Source organism: Toxotes jaculatrix, chromosome 1 (genome assembly GCF_017976425.1).
Source record: "Toxotes jaculatrix isolate fToxJac2 chromosome 1, fToxJac2.pri, whole genome shotgun sequence".
Lineage (NCBI taxonomy): Eukaryota > Metazoa > Chordata > Actinopteri > Toxotidae > Toxotes > Toxotes jaculatrix.
Genome location: NC_054394.1, coordinates 3,077,594 through 3,092,821, shown reverse-complemented (window position 1 = coordinate 3,092,821; position 15,228 = coordinate 3,077,594). Strand labels below are relative to the sequence as shown.

The window sequence follows — 15,228 nt, the reverse complement described above, 5'->3', positions numbered from 1 at the left end:
ACTGATATAATGTAAGACTTTAGATAAATAAGGACTTCACTAAATACTCTCCTGCGTGTTTTTATTTGCTTTACTTTATCATATTTTAACTCAGGCGATAAAAGTTTAAATCTATCCAAGGTGTGTTCAGATCCCTGAGTGATTAACACTTTTGCCTTTTGTTTTCTTATCGCCAGCAGTCATCTCCGACAATAGCAAGACTCAGCAGTGACTCAACATGAATGGAAAGTTGAGATTACTTACATTCACTTCATTTCATTACAGACCCATTAGTATTGTTTTACTGTCCACCAAAATGAGATTATGAGGATTGTGACGTGGGTCTGCTCTGTGCTGCACAGTCCTGGGTGTAGCCCTGCCATCGACAAAGAACCACTAATCAGCAATTGTTTTCAGAATCCTGTTGTTTCATAGGAGGTTCTGTAAATCACACTCACAACAAGGGCTCATGGTAATGCCTCAACAGTAAAACATCATTTAATGTTTCTATACCTAAAAACAGCAGTTTTTAGGCAATCAGCAATATATATATATATATATATATATATATATATATATATATAGACATATAGACATATAGACACATTCCTCTTTTTATTCCTATTTATACACATCAGTAATCACACTAGAAAAGATTGATCAATAATGTTTTGAGAAGGTATATACTTCTATCTATCAAGAATAAATCACATTGTCACAATCATTTCATGAGAAGAGGTAAAACATATTTTATTCCAATTTTATGGGCAACAGTGCATGTGTAAAAAATGATGTGTATGTGTAAAAAGTTCACATACTGGTTGTTTTAGTGACTTTATACTGAGCTGAAGATGCTTTGGTTGTGTAATTTCTAAAGTCACTTTAACAATTTTGCTATTTTGCCACTTTAAAACATGGCTGTGATGCTGTTATTGTTTCAGTACCCTTGTCTTAGTTTTGATTGTTCATACAGTAACATGGTCTGTTGTAGCTACAGTGAGTTGATTACATCTTTTCCTTATTTCACCCAGTACTGTAGTGTAGGGTTAGTGTGTCTGTGCGTCCTGTGCACAGGTTCTCCAGACAATGGGAGAGTACTATCCCAAACACACCTACATCATTATCAGCACACCTGCACCAACCTGCACAAGCGTCATAGGGGTGGCTGAATTTTTAATTATGAAACTACTCAAATACATACATTTTAGATAATGTAATTACATCATGTTCAATGTAACACTCATATGAACAGATTTAAGCCTTTATCATTCTCTTATCACAGAGCTGTGATAGAATAATAACTGGAATAGAAGAAAAGTTTAGTTGTAATAAAGTGAAATGACATTTGGTTGTGATGACCATAAGGACCAGATTATTGGAACCAAACCTTCTGCTGGTGGAAACCCAAATATAAAGAAAGGAGTCCAACTTATCACCACCCACCCAAAACAATTTTCCCCCACATAATTAAGTCAAAAGAAAAAAAATAGCCCAGTTGGACAGAAAACTGTGTGTCATCCTTCAACCTCTTTAAAGTTAAAAAATCATTACATGTGGAAAAACAGAAATTGTCTTGTTGCAATGATTTTTATTTCACTGGTTGTAAAAACCCAAATGCATGTTTGTTGTTGTTCATCATTTTCAAATAAGGACAGATGTGGACTCTGAGGGCAGAGCCACGGGCAACCACTGCCACAAAGCTCCAAACAGCTTCAGGTTTTTGGGAAGGGACCCTCTGTCAGAAAAAAAAACCTGTCAGAGCTGATGTCATTTGTGTAACATTTGAATCTTTGTTAACAATTGAGAGGACCACCAAAACTAAAATGGCACCACATAAAGACCGAGGCCTGTCTGAGCTTACATGCACCAGCTTTCCACTGCTAAATTTTTCCATTCCCTTTCTGTGCATTTATTATTCTCACTATTTTATAGTAGTTTTTACTTTTTTACTTATTCACGTCCTCTTTCCGAACTGTGTGTTAAGCAGTAGTAACAGAGCCATTTTCCTGCAGGGATCAATTAAGTTTTTCTGATTCTGATCCAACATGTACCAGAATCTGTTCCCATTTTTGAGTTTTGAGAGCAAACGCAGGCCCCACCCACTGTTAGAATGATGTTCTGAATAAAGTGCTCAGTGAGTGTATTTCCTCCTTGAAGCTCTTTTGGTGGCCTCTCCACAAAACCACTGTTCCTTGGAAAATGTGGAACATTGATCTTACATATCAAAGTAATTACATGTGACATATCATACTCAATACTAGTGAAAAATATGTGAACCATGTCACTGTATGAATGATAAATCAGTAGGTTTAAATAGACCATGAAAGTAAATCAGTGCATATTTTAGAGGCAGAACTGCAGCGAAAATACATAAATAGCATGCTGGAAGCTGACAGCTGTACAGGGGCTTTGAAAAAAGCCTAGAGAACGTGACCTCAGTGTGTCCAGTGGTGGAGTAAACTAACTTTAATCTAATGTGAAAAAGTTGCACAATATCGAGATTTTCTGAGTCAACCTCAGACGTGACAACACAGGGTCAAAGTGTGTTTGGACAGCATTCACCTCCTTTAACCAACAGTGATAACTGAGCTGAGTCTTTGGTGGTTTGGGCCCAACCACAACAAACCAGCTCCTGTGGTTTGACCTGGATCATTTTGGAGAAATCTGAATGTATTTTTTTTATCAAAGCAAGGTTACACAGCAAATATTTGATAAGATGAAAATAAAGCTGGCATGCCTAAAGCGGGAACTCCCCTTATATCATCCAGACTTATCTTTTATCATCAAATTGTTAAGGAATATATGACCAGTCAGCTGGCTCACTAATGGACTACATGTGAAATGGTTCGCGTGCCACACGTGTAAGCTTTACTTTCATTTATGAGTTTAAAGTTGTTTTATAAGCTGATTACAAATGTGCTATTAGCTTCAGTAGCTTATGGCACATAATTGTTTGTAATCATTAAATATTTTAAATGGAACTCGAAGGTATAAGTACAGGATTTGTATGACGTGGTATCATTTAGATAATTAAAAACCAATGTGGAACAGTAACAGGATCTAATTCCACTGAGTCACATTTATAAACTACTTGTCTGGATCAAATTCAAGTGTGAGATAGTGCATTCATTTGCACTTAAGTAACCTGGTTTGGAGTTTGCTTTTTGCAGTAAGTTGGTTTCCCTAACACAGGTAGTGGATTAGAAAAACTTGATTTCCCTGAACAGATTTCTCCAGGTGGACACCTATTTTTTTGCCGCATATACTACTAATCAGGTTTCTGATCGGCTTATAATGAATATGCATGTGGACGACAAAAGACTGCAGACACAGAAAGAACAGCTGGATGACCATGAGTTGACCGACACTGGTCACTTTGACTGTTAAGTTCAGACACATTCACACTGTGAGGGAAAGCTCTGCCCTGTCTGCCAGTCGCCTTGCTGTGCTGACCAGCTGCTCCAACACATACACACATATCAATCAATCAGTCAATCAGTCAAGTCCCACAGCTGTCCCAGCTTCATGTGACCATACAACACTGTCTTCTACTAATTACATTTATATACTACAAATGAGCAACAGTAAATACATATAAGAGGAATGTGATGCCAGATTACGTTTGTCATGCAGAGATGAAATTCTGCTAATTAATGTATCCGGCAAGTCATAAAATTTTGTTTTGACTCCAGTGACAAATTATGACATTCACAATAATCACCTCCAATCTTCTGAGAGTTTCCCCTTCTTACCTTTAGTGTACATCAAGTCCAGCAGATAAAAAGGTAGGATTTACAAGTTGTTGCTGTTCCAGGTCTTACCTGAGTGTGGACACAAATAAAGCAGGATGGTAACTGTCTGAACAGAGTAATGTGTCCAGTGTTAAAGACAAATAAGAACACTACTCTGCACACAAGCAACCTGCCAATGGATGAAGCTGAAGCTGACCTTGGGGAAAAGGAAGAGAGGACAGCAGACTTCACATGTGATAATGGCTTAAGTTTGTCTATAGCTGCTTCCTTTGACATGTTGTCCCACTCAGCTGATGTCAGAGTGCTCCTGCAGAGGTGAGCTAATAGTTTTAAACTACACTGGGACTTTGTGATGCTGCATAGAAAAGAGCTTTGAACAGCTTATTAACATCCAACCCAAACCACCATCTTTCTCTAACTTTAACCAAAGGGCTTTTTTGATAAGTCAGGACAAACCCCAGTCTCTGGTGTGATAGTTATTCACTTTATACATCAGCCATCCATCAAACTACCTTCTTGTGAATGTGGGTTATGGCTCTATAAGAGATGATCAGAATCACATTAGTCCCACGTATTAGCACAGGAAACAGTGTTTGTAGAGGATGTAGTAGGGCAGTAATGAGACACTTCAACAAAGATGCTGACACACGTGTGATAGTTGATGCCAATCCTGTGAGATTAGGAACAACAATGAGCCATAAACAAAGTGATAGACCACAAACATCTGTGTATTATGCCAGCTGAGCTTTGTCAATGTAGAATATCATTAGTCTGAGACTGAACGAGAAGCTTGCCATTGTGTGGGAATGTTAGAAGTTGAGGCTGAAGCCCTTCCATTTTAAATCTGTGTAAGAACAAGGGCCACATCAGGCCTCACAGGTAACCCACTAGCACCTCTTGGTACCACAGAAGGTTATATTTACCTTGTGGCTCCACATTCAGTGCCACATATTTGTCAGAGGAGGGTCTTGCTCTGGTTTTCTTTCAGAAATGCATGAAGACACCAGACTGTCAACACAGAGCTCTCCACTGCTGGGAAAATAGTTCTGAGACGTTCCTACATTGTCTTCCACTTTTTCACAATTTCAAATGAATACAAAATATATATAATGAAATCACCTGGACAGACATTGCCATAATGGAACAGAATAATCACCTTGACATTAGGGTTGTCCACCTGTCAGCATCCAGGTCATGTCTTTATATCAATAAAAGGGTTTATGTGGTTTTGTTTTTTTTTGTATGAAAAACGGTAAACAAATTTAAAAAGAGACAGGACGTGCTGGGACGTTATGATGTAAATGAATATCTGAGATGGGCAGGGGGATAGTGTGCTTCATCTCCTGGAGGTGTAAGGGCTTAATTGTTGTTGCTCTGGGTGTTACCTGAGTGTGTACGGAAATACAGCAGGATGTTAACTGTCCAAACAGAGGAACATGTTCAGAGCCCTGCTCCTCTGCCTGTCCTCTCCTCTCCTGTGTGAGTCAGACCCTCAGTGGACCTCAGAGTCAGATACTCCTGAAAGTGCAGCAGCTCACTTTTGCAAAAAAAAAAAAAAATTAATCATACAGGTGGAGCTGTAGTGAGTATTTTTGGCAGCAGGATGGTGTGTGTGAGTCAAAATAAGATACAGCATAATAATGACGGAACATGTCACCCTGTGTAACGGTGTGGCTCACTGATGTGTTTTAAATTGTTTATTGAAAACAAAGGAACATTATGACACAGAGGAGTAAGATCCTGGATCAGGCTTTGGACACACGCACAGCACTTGGGATAAATTCATTGGTGGTTTGAAGCCGCACATTTGATTTGTTGAAAAGAAGAATAATACAGGACTATGCATCAGATGCCTCCTTGATAGTTATGCATGATAGATAAAGTTTTCAGAAAAGGTTCCAAATACATCTAAAAATTAAGTAAGTGCAGGAATAGATGGTAAGTTTTTTAAAAACAGAACAATGCCATCTGCTTATAGGTGAACAGGTTCAACTGTTTTGCTCAACAACTCTCTTACCAGAACCTGGCATCTCCACTGTGGCCTCACTCAAATAAAAGAAGAGGCTGTGTTTTTTCTCCCAGTGCTCTTGTCAGTTTGAACCCAACACACACGTTCACGCAATATACTGCAGTAATTTGTCACAGGGAGATGACCACTTGTGTTAAGTTGTTTCTGTCAGGAAGTCAAAGAGCTGAGAGGTAAATTTGAATCTAGGTTTCATTTCCCACAATTTCTGCAGCCACAGCACTAAGAGGAATCAGGTGCCTCTCAACTCAAGGACAACAAACCTCTGAGGGAAAATGCAAATGAAGCACATTGATTGGTTTGTAGCCTTTAATATTGCAAACAGATCAATGTTTTAACACTGCTGTATCTTCATCAGAGTCATATGTAGTCCTCAGATCCTCTGTTTGTGTTGCTATTCAATCATTATTTAATGAACTCAGCCACAGAATGACTCCTGATAAACTTAATAAGTTTTGGAGACTATGGATTTTGAGCATATCAGTACTGTTTTAAAACAGACTTAAAACAGTGTGAAACTGTGGGAAATAAGATCTAGATTCAACTTTACCTCTCAGCTCCTTCATTTGCTGGCAAATAGAGCTTAACACAAGTTTAACACCTTCATTTAAAACTGATTATAGTATATTATGCCCACAGATTGAGTATGTGTTTTCAATAGAATAAAAAAACTAAACAAATTGCCACAATTTAACAAGTACTGAGATCAGAAAGTAGCAATATCTCGTTTTAAAATTGCTATGACACCCTGACGGATCAAGCAGTATATAGAAGATTAATGAATGAAAATTGTTATTACGAGTAAAAAGTCATCTTACAAAGATGGAGCTAATTTTAGTTATATGTGATATACATCATATATAATACATGCAAGCCTGTATGTAAAAACTTCACAACAGGCCTGTGTAATGGAAACACTCAAGTACTTCAGAACTGTCCTTGAGTTCAATCCATGAGTAAAATGTACTTAATAACTCTCCACCACTGGTTAGAAACAGAGCAGGAGCTGTCCCTTTGCTCCGTGATGCAGCTGCTGTATGAACAATAGTTTCCATCCAGCTTTGTGGTGGAGATAAGAGTACGCATGGATTAAGCTGTTAAAGAGGTGTGAGAAGGTACTGTGACACAATTAGGTACTGAAACTATCAACGGCTTAAAATTAAATCAAACAGTTTATTTCACCTAAAATTGTGTTTTGTTATTTAACTGCAGCAACCAGACAGACTGCCTGTTCTGAAATCCACCCCTTTAACCCCACTGATGATTATCTGTCCACAGCACACAGAAGCCACAGGTATGGTCGAACTTGGCATGCAAGAGAGATAAGCCTGATGTGTAGGTGTATGAGCTGTAATCAGTGTGTATCAGCTTAGACTGATAGCTCTGGGCGATGCTGGGTGCTACTGTTTGCCTAGCAGGAGTGGTGCTGGACATGGAGCGAAACCTGAGTAAGACAGGCTGGTGGATGGTTGTACAGTCCTTTTAAGCGGTTCGCATGGCTTCTTCCAATATTTAGCCTCGTGTGATCCTTTGAACCCTGGTCTGGGCTCTTCTGTGCAGAGTTTGCATGTTCTCCCTGTGCCTGCGTGGATTTTCTCCAGGTACTCCGGCTTCCTCCCACAATCCCCAAAAACATGCACAGTAGGTTAACTGGCTACCCTACATTGCCCCTAGATGTGAGTGTGTGGTTGTCTGTCATTGTTTGTCAGCCCTGCAACTGACTGGGGACCAGACCAGGGTGTACCCCGCCTCTTGCTCATAGTCAGCTGAGATAGGCTCCAGCTCCCCCGCGACCCTGACAGATCAAGCGGTATAGAAGATGGATAGATGGATGGGCGTCTAACATCTAGAAAATAAACTCCTTCCACAATCATGATGTTACACACACTAGGACAGTAGGTGGCAGCATGATGCACCTTTGATGTTGGTTTGTAGCCAACCAATAAAGTCAAAGAAGAGGAGGAAGGTGTACCTGAAGTAGGTGGAACTGATGTTCAGCAGCAGGTGATTAAAAATGGATTTAAAGCAACGTTAATATTCTTTGGCTCTTGATGATGATTTTTAATTTTCTGGGCTTTGGACTTCATCACCAGTCAGTTTACTGTACAGTCACTCTGACAGCAGACCAGATATTTTGATAGAACAGGTACAACAAACGTGCAAAATTTAAATTATGGGTACAGTAAGATTCTGATGGGTACCAGTACTTATTGATATCAAAGGAGATGACATGGCAGATAAGGTTACAAAGGCGGTCCCAAAAGATATTAACACTGATTTGCCAGTTAGCTTCAGCAGGACAGAAATCAAGAGCATTATGAAGCAGAGACTGAAGGAAAGTTGGCAAAAGCAGAGGGAGGAGGATCTGATATATATATTTTTTTCAGATTCAGATTCAGAGAACTTTATTGTCATTCCTTCTACGTTCAGGTACGTATTAGGAACGAGATTTCGTTGCATTCTTCATCATTCTACAAAATAAACACAAAACTCAGTAAAAATGTCATCAAATCCCATTTCAGTATGTTAGATGAACTGATTTGAGTTTTTTTGAAGAACATTGTCAACGCTAGACATCCCGATTCACACTCCAAACCTCTTGGTGGCAGTAATGCGTCAATTCCGTGTTTGCCAGCCGCCGGGGAAGCTCAAAAAAGAGGAAGAAGAAGAAGAAGAAGAAGAAAGCGCAGCTTTTGTTCCGGGCGGCAGCGTGTTTGGTTTAGCTGCAAAAATCAAAAGTTGATATCGTCTGTTATTGGCTTCGACATGGTGAAATTATCAGCGGAGCTAATTGAGCAGGCTGCTCAATATACCAACCCTGTGAGAGACAGAGAGCTGGATTTACGAGGTTAGTTCAACTTTAGCTGATGTGTTCAGTTAGCTTACTGAGGCTGTGTGCAGGCCTCATGCCGCGCTTCATTCAACAGCTTCACAAACTGGGTCCTGTACTTTCTGATATGTACGGCAAAGTGACTTTAATGTAGGTTTAAGATAAATTGCAGTTGTTTTACTGCGTAGCTCTTAGCTACAACCTAGCATCATCTAAGGGGCCTGAAAGCAAACCAGTTGTGTTTGCTTTAAAAGTGTCAGGATTCTGTGGAAATTGTTGTGTCGTGTTGTAGGTACACGTGAAAGCTGGATTGTTAACCATGGTGAAAATAGTTTGAAGTTGGGTTTTAAACAGACATTTAGTTAAAAAGGCCTCCGGACAGCCGGTGTTTACTGTCTGATTTCGGCAGCGAGCGTTCACCTATCCCGCCATGTTACAAGAAAGTTAGGGACCATCTGTAAATCACTCTGACCGAAATGTGACATGGGAAATTTTCCCTATACCTATACCTACAAAAAAATCATTTCCATTTAGCTGCTTTGGATATTAGTACTTTGTGTATTAATAATATTTTTCATAAATATTATGATTTTTAAAAAATGTACCTTTCAATTGGTTCAGACTCTAAAAGCTGTGACTGTATGGCCCACAGACACAGCCCTCACATTGGATAACCCTAACTCTCATTCCAGTACAGCAGATAGTATATATAATAAGTATTACTAAATTATTAAAGGTCAGTTTGAAGCAGAAATTATTCAAGCCCTGTGTTGTTGTAATTCCTTGCATTAAGCCTTTACTGCACACTAATTCTAACCCAGTTTTGAAAATGAAACGTTTAATGGAAAAAGTAAACAAACGGTAAGGATAAGAAAGTAAGCCTGTCCCCTTCATTTCAGTAGGAGAAACAAAATGAAATATTCAAACTACCTCTGTCAGTCACTTTATTCCTCTTCACACTGATCCCTGGAGAGTATTACTGGTCAGGTGCAAGAAAAGGTTCCTTCTCAACAATCATGTTTTTTTCGTGTCACAGGTTATAAAATTCCAGTGCTTGAAAATCTTGGAGCTACTCTGGACCAGTTTGACACTATTGACTTCTCTGATAATGAAGTCAGGAAACTGGATGGCTTCCCTCTGCTCAAAAGACTGAAAACATTGCTTATGAACAACAACAGGATTTGGTAAGTGAATGCTGCAGCATCCTCCAGTGTCTTGAGTTGAAAAAGGAAAGCATGTTGATGTTGTATAGTCAAATTAACCACAGAGCATTTCAGTGCTTTCTGCAGACTCAAAATAAACTTGGGATTATAAATAATATATTAGTGATTTATTTCTTTGAGCTCAGGTGTGATTGGTCTAATATTGCCCTTGCTATTCAGCAATTTTACTCCCATTTAGAGCATATGTGAACATTTCCCCTGCCTACCTGTCAGTATTAATTACAGCTTCTCAGTCTATGGGGTGTTATTTCTAGCTAACCTTTTGACGCACATACAGTCCTAGTAGGAAAGCTGGAGTATGTATATTTGTATGCGGACTGTTAAAGCAAGGCTTTCTATCCAGGCAGAACTCTGCCTTAATATTATGTGTTTTGATGTGCCGCAGTGTTGACTGTTATAAACCTCTTGATGTAATTTTCTCCTGGGAAAAACAACAGGAGAGTGGCTTTTTTTTAAATTTCACTCATCTGCATTAATGCCCATTATTAATGAAAACCTCCTGAGGGGGTTTAATGATAATATACGATCAAACACTATGGAAACATCATCAGCATCAACAGCTTTATGAAAGGTTTTAAGATTTCAGAATGAAATTCACTTATGAATAATGTTGAGGTGGCGGTGCACTACATATGGCTGTGTGCAGTCTGTAGGTGTTTGACAAAAACGTGTCTGTGACAGATGAGACAAATAATGTCAGTTTGCTATTATGTGGTCTGTTAGTGACTTGCCTGCTTAATTACCGCTCACAGACACAGTGTTTAATGTAATGTTTGTGCTAATTGCGAATGATGTGTCATAACTTCACAGGGTTGTCATCAGATTATAAATCACTGTGCAGTGCTACAGTGTCTGATAAGATGTTAAATTGACCTTCTAGATTATACTTAATCATCTCAGTAGTACTTCAAGCAGCTACATCAAAATAGCTTCTCTTTAACACAGAGCTGTTTTCTTGGTCTGAACATCACTGAGTGAATCTGTGTGAGAAGAACAGATTTAGGATATAACAGCTGAAATAAACAAAATAAGTGTTACATTAATAAACAGTGTCTTGATGCGATCTTGCTTCCTTATTATTTTGCACACAGTGCGTACCTTTAACACTGTTAAATGTTTTCTCCAGTCGTATAGGTGAGAATCTGGAGGTGTCTCTGCCAAGTCTGACAGAACTGGTTCTCACAAACAACCATATTCAGGAGCTGGTGAGTTCACTTCAACAGCCATTAATGCAACAGAACGTTTTAATGTTATAGATATTTATATTTGTGATCACAATGTTGAGTACAAAGTTTACTGATTTACTCTGAAATACCAGAAAATGGAATTTCCTTTACACTCTGACGCCCTTCTATAATTGTTACCTCTGTGAAGATTATTGTAATTTTTCTGTTCAAATTTTCCATCATAGCAGCACAACTACATCCCCTAAAACAACAGTTGAGTCTTTGCCTGTGACAGCAAAGACTGAGTAATATCACCTACAAAAGAGTGGAATGAATCCCCTCTAAATTAGTTTAATGTGACTCTGTAGTTGGTAGTAGACCATCAGGCACTTTGGAAACTCTGCGTCTCTCTTTTACCGTAATGAGTTTTCCTGAACAGTTGTTCTTTTCTTGTGTAGGGCGACTTGGACCCGCTGGCCTCAGTCAAGACACTGACCCTTCTCAGGTATGAATCGTCAATACTCAAAGACAAACTGGTTGTTAAACTAACTTGTGCACCAATTAATTGTGATCGTACATGTTTGTAATACTTACTGAAATTTCAGCCTGTTAAGGAATCCAGTGACAAACAAGAAGCATTACAGGCTCTACGTCATCAACAAGATCCCACAGATCCGTGTGCTTGACTTCCAGAAGGTAAAACTCAAGGTAAGTGCGAGCGAGCAGGTATATTGTGCCAGTATTTTGAAAGTCCTATTTAAATGTGAGGTAATGTGGGATACAGGGCTGTTGACCAGTCCTCAGTGACCACGTACAGTTTTTCCAGGCCTGGCATGAGGTGTTATTCATGGGTTAGATGTGTTGGAGATGGAGGCTAAAGCAAAACTATGGATTTTACAGTGGCTGAATAACCTTTAAACTAATATATGTTACACTCTGGAGTTCACATCCTGTTGAATGTCTGAAGGAGTTGTGGTGAATTGTGCATTTTCCTGCCCGGACTTGCCCCCCCTCGGTTGAATTTAACAAGGGTTTTCACTTTAACTGTGTGATATCATCATAGGAACGCCAGGAGGCGGAGAAAATGTTCAAAGGCAAACGAGGTGCTCAGCTTGCAAAGGATATTGCCAGGCGAACGAAAACGTAAGATAAAAGTCCATGTCAGACAGCAGCTCCTCAGAACCGCTGGACCCTGGCTGATGGAGCGGCTTAAATCATGCATTCAATTAAGTAAACACTGTGGCCACCCGTCTTATGTAATACATTCGTGCACATAGCAGTGGACAAACATATATTGGCCTGCTATGTTTCTTTTGGCTGTGTGCAATGATTCATTACATAATTCCCCAAATTTTGAAACACACAGGCCACACCATAATTATTTGGACAGTTAAACATGTCTTGTTCTTCAGACTCTGTGCTTTAACACATGCAATTTAAAACCACTTCAAGAACGCTTGGACGCATGTGGCTGACAGACAAAAATGTTTGAGGAACAAAATATGTGTAACTGTTCAAATACTTAAGGTCTAAATTGTAGATTTGAATGATTTGAGTAGTAAAGTACACTTGCTACTTGTCCCAGTAAATGTGAGTTAAAGCAAACCTCCCTTAATGGAGCTAATACATGAATGGGCCTTAACTACTTAAACCTGAAGCCAGTAACTTTGACCACAGTGTTGCTTAGGACTGCTGTCTTTGGACAATGTATCAGTTTATTTGACATAAGAAAAGACACTACACATGAGATTGACTACACTGGTTGAGAGGTCAGAGAAGCCGTGTGTGTCCATGTTGTCTAAAGGAGGTGTGTTCCTTTCAGATTCACTCCTGGGGTGGCAGCACAGCTTGAGAAGAAGAGGACGGGGCCGTCTCAAGCGGACGTGGAGGCTGTCAAGGTGCAGTTATATGGTTTCTGTTCAAGGATAGGTGGATGACCTTTGACCTCTTCTCAGGTGACGCTGTATGTTGGTTTTGTTCTGATGCTCAGACAGCCAGAGAGCATCCTGGAGTACAGACACAGGGTTAACAATCACATGATGACAGTTTAGCCAGCTCCATGACTACTGGGCAGTCTCCACCCACTAAGAACAGTGAGATGTTGTTAAAAAGCTCCTGAAAAAACTAGTAAGGGAGCCTTGAGTCTAGACTTTTTTTTATGTCAAACTACAGTTTCTAATGTTAATAACATTCATGCTAAAATTTCTACTTTGTCAAATTTCACTCTTAACATATGTAGGACTCAATGTGGCTTTGAAGCTTTGAGATGAGGAATCACTGATGTACTAAGTGACCTGTATGAAGAGTCTGATCTGTAGTGGTGAATTTGCAGAATGTAAAGCGATGAACAGAATTTGTGGGATCATATTAGCTGAGGTTTACATGAGTGTGTTTGTATTTCAGAATGCCATCGCCAATGCTTCATCACTGGCAGAGGTGGAGAGGTTGAAAGGGATGCTGCAGGCCGGTCAGATCCCAGGCCGAGATCTCAGACAAGGTCAGTGCTGACTGAATACTACCTCAGATCTCCAGTGAAGCTGCAGAGCCTGATGAACTCTTTATGCCGATGTGTCATTTTGTTTGTATAAACACATTTGACCAGGATTCCTTACATTGGGTTATTCAGAGGTTGTGACAGAAATGCTGAGGCAGTAATATTGCTGACCAATCACAGTAGTAGCTTCTGAATGGTAAATGGTAGTGTTTTATAATAAAAAGACTGAACTAGCAATTACTTGACCCTCCTGATAAGCAGTGTGTGTGTGTGAAAATACTCACTAGAGCACCAAGTGTGGATTAATCTGCCACTGCAAAGGACTATTTTCAGTATGGTAAAAACATTTGTGAGCTGCTTTTAAAAATGTTCATCTTCAGTAGGAACCAGTGGACTTGTGGCTGAGAGCCACAGACAGAGGAGGGAAAAGTTTGGGATAACAGAATTCCTCAGAGTTTGAGTTAGATTGTATAATGTTGTGTTTTGATTGATTGATGGATTAATCTATTCATTTGTAAAATCAGGTCCAGCTGGGATGGTGGAGGAAGAGGAGGAGGAAGAGGGAGACACTGAACAGATGGAGGAACATATGGGTGGAGGTGCTGAAGAGGAAATGAATGTGGGAGATCAAGAGGAAGATGATGAAGATATGGATGAAGAACCACATGTTAATGGCTCCTGAGTACCCTGAAATTATTTGAGTTGTTTTTTTTTTTTTCATGTTGTCAGTTTCTTGTGTTGAACATACGTTTACCGGGTCTGTTTATTTTGTAAAATGACAAAATTAAAACACATTTTTAATATTGCTGTGAGTGGGACTCCTTTCTTGAAGCAGTCAGTTGACCTTCCCAGCTGAATGCAGTCCAACTATATGTCCTCTAAGTGTCCTGTATTTTAAAACGGCAAAAGCTTTGGACTCACAAGAGATGTATTGAAAAAGAAAGGTCAAAATCAAATGATAAGAGGCCAGGATCTCCTGACCTGTCACTATAGTGGGTCATACTCCATGGAACACTGGATCCTGCACTCCCCAAAATAGAGCCAATAGCATCATGTTGTTTGACACTGCTGATAGATACTTCATGTCCCTGTTTTGTAAGGAAGAGTTTCTGGTACAGTCCAAACTGAGAATTTGAAACTGAATGAGGTCTAAAGGAGCACTCTGTGCTCAGATTCACACATGCATCAATCTCATGGGGTGACATTTCATCTTTCAGCAGGACAATGAGTCACAAAGTACTCAAATTGTCTCAAACTGAGACTTGAAACTTGAATGTGGTGTCCACTGTTTAATTTCAAATTGAATGTACTGAAGAACAAAAAAACTCTAACTGTCCAAATAGTTATGGTGTGGACTTTAAATTGTTAGTCTCCAAGCATGAGCTGAGAAAACTCTGTTGCTATCACTGTTTGCTGGTTAAGCAGGACTCCCTTTTTAACCCATTACTTTCTACACATATGCAGCCAGTACTAGTCACTTCCACGATTATTTATCAGAGAGTTGTAATACAAGAGTAATGAAATAGATTGGCAATGCCAAGGAGTTCTTTGTAATTATAAATTAATTAATTGTAAATAACAAACCTGAAATACAAACAAGGGCAATTCTCTCCAGTTTCATATAAATGCACTGACAATAAATATGTACACAAATTTTTGAACAGTAGCCTCCAGCTGGAATCAGTTCACAAAACCTGTAAACTTATTGTCAGTGTCTCTACCTCTGGAAGTAAAAGTTTTATTGATTTTCTGCAGAGA

At 39.3% G+C, this 15,228-nt stretch overlaps 1 protein-coding gene across 1 annotated transcript; it reads left to right on the top strand.

Annotated features, from left to right (window-relative positions):
- The first annotated feature begins 8,427 nt into the window (after nucleotides 1-8,427).
- snrpa1 (small nuclear ribonucleoprotein polypeptide A') lies at nucleotides 8,428-14,273 on the top strand. The gene is made up of 9 exons (XM_041044486.1): nucleotides 8,428-8,605; nucleotides 9,624-9,771; nucleotides 10,937-11,015; nucleotides 11,435-11,481; nucleotides 11,582-11,684; nucleotides 12,040-12,119; nucleotides 12,799-12,874; nucleotides 13,380-13,473; nucleotides 13,995-14,273. The coding sequence occupies exons 1-9, from the start codon at nucleotides 8,524-8,526 to the stop codon at nucleotides 14,150-14,152; spliced, it is 867 nt and encodes a 288-aa protein (XP_040900420.1). The 5' UTR covers nucleotides 8,428-8,523; the 3' UTR covers nucleotides 14,153-14,273.
- Nucleotides 14,274-15,228: the final 955 nt, after the last annotated feature.

Coding starts and splice junctions, on each gene's coding strand:
- snrpa1 (XM_041044486.1), top strand. CDS start 8,524: ATGGTGAAATTATCAGCGGAGCTAATTGAGCAGGCTGCTCAATATACC. Junction 8,606..9,623: donor CAGAGAGCTGGATTTACGAG/GTTAGTTCAACT, acceptor TTCGTGTCACAG/GTTATAAAATTCCAGTGCTT. Junction 11,016..11,434: donor ACAACCATATTCAGGAGCTG/GTGAGTTCACTT, acceptor TTTCTTGTGTAG/GGCGACTTGGACCCGCTGGC.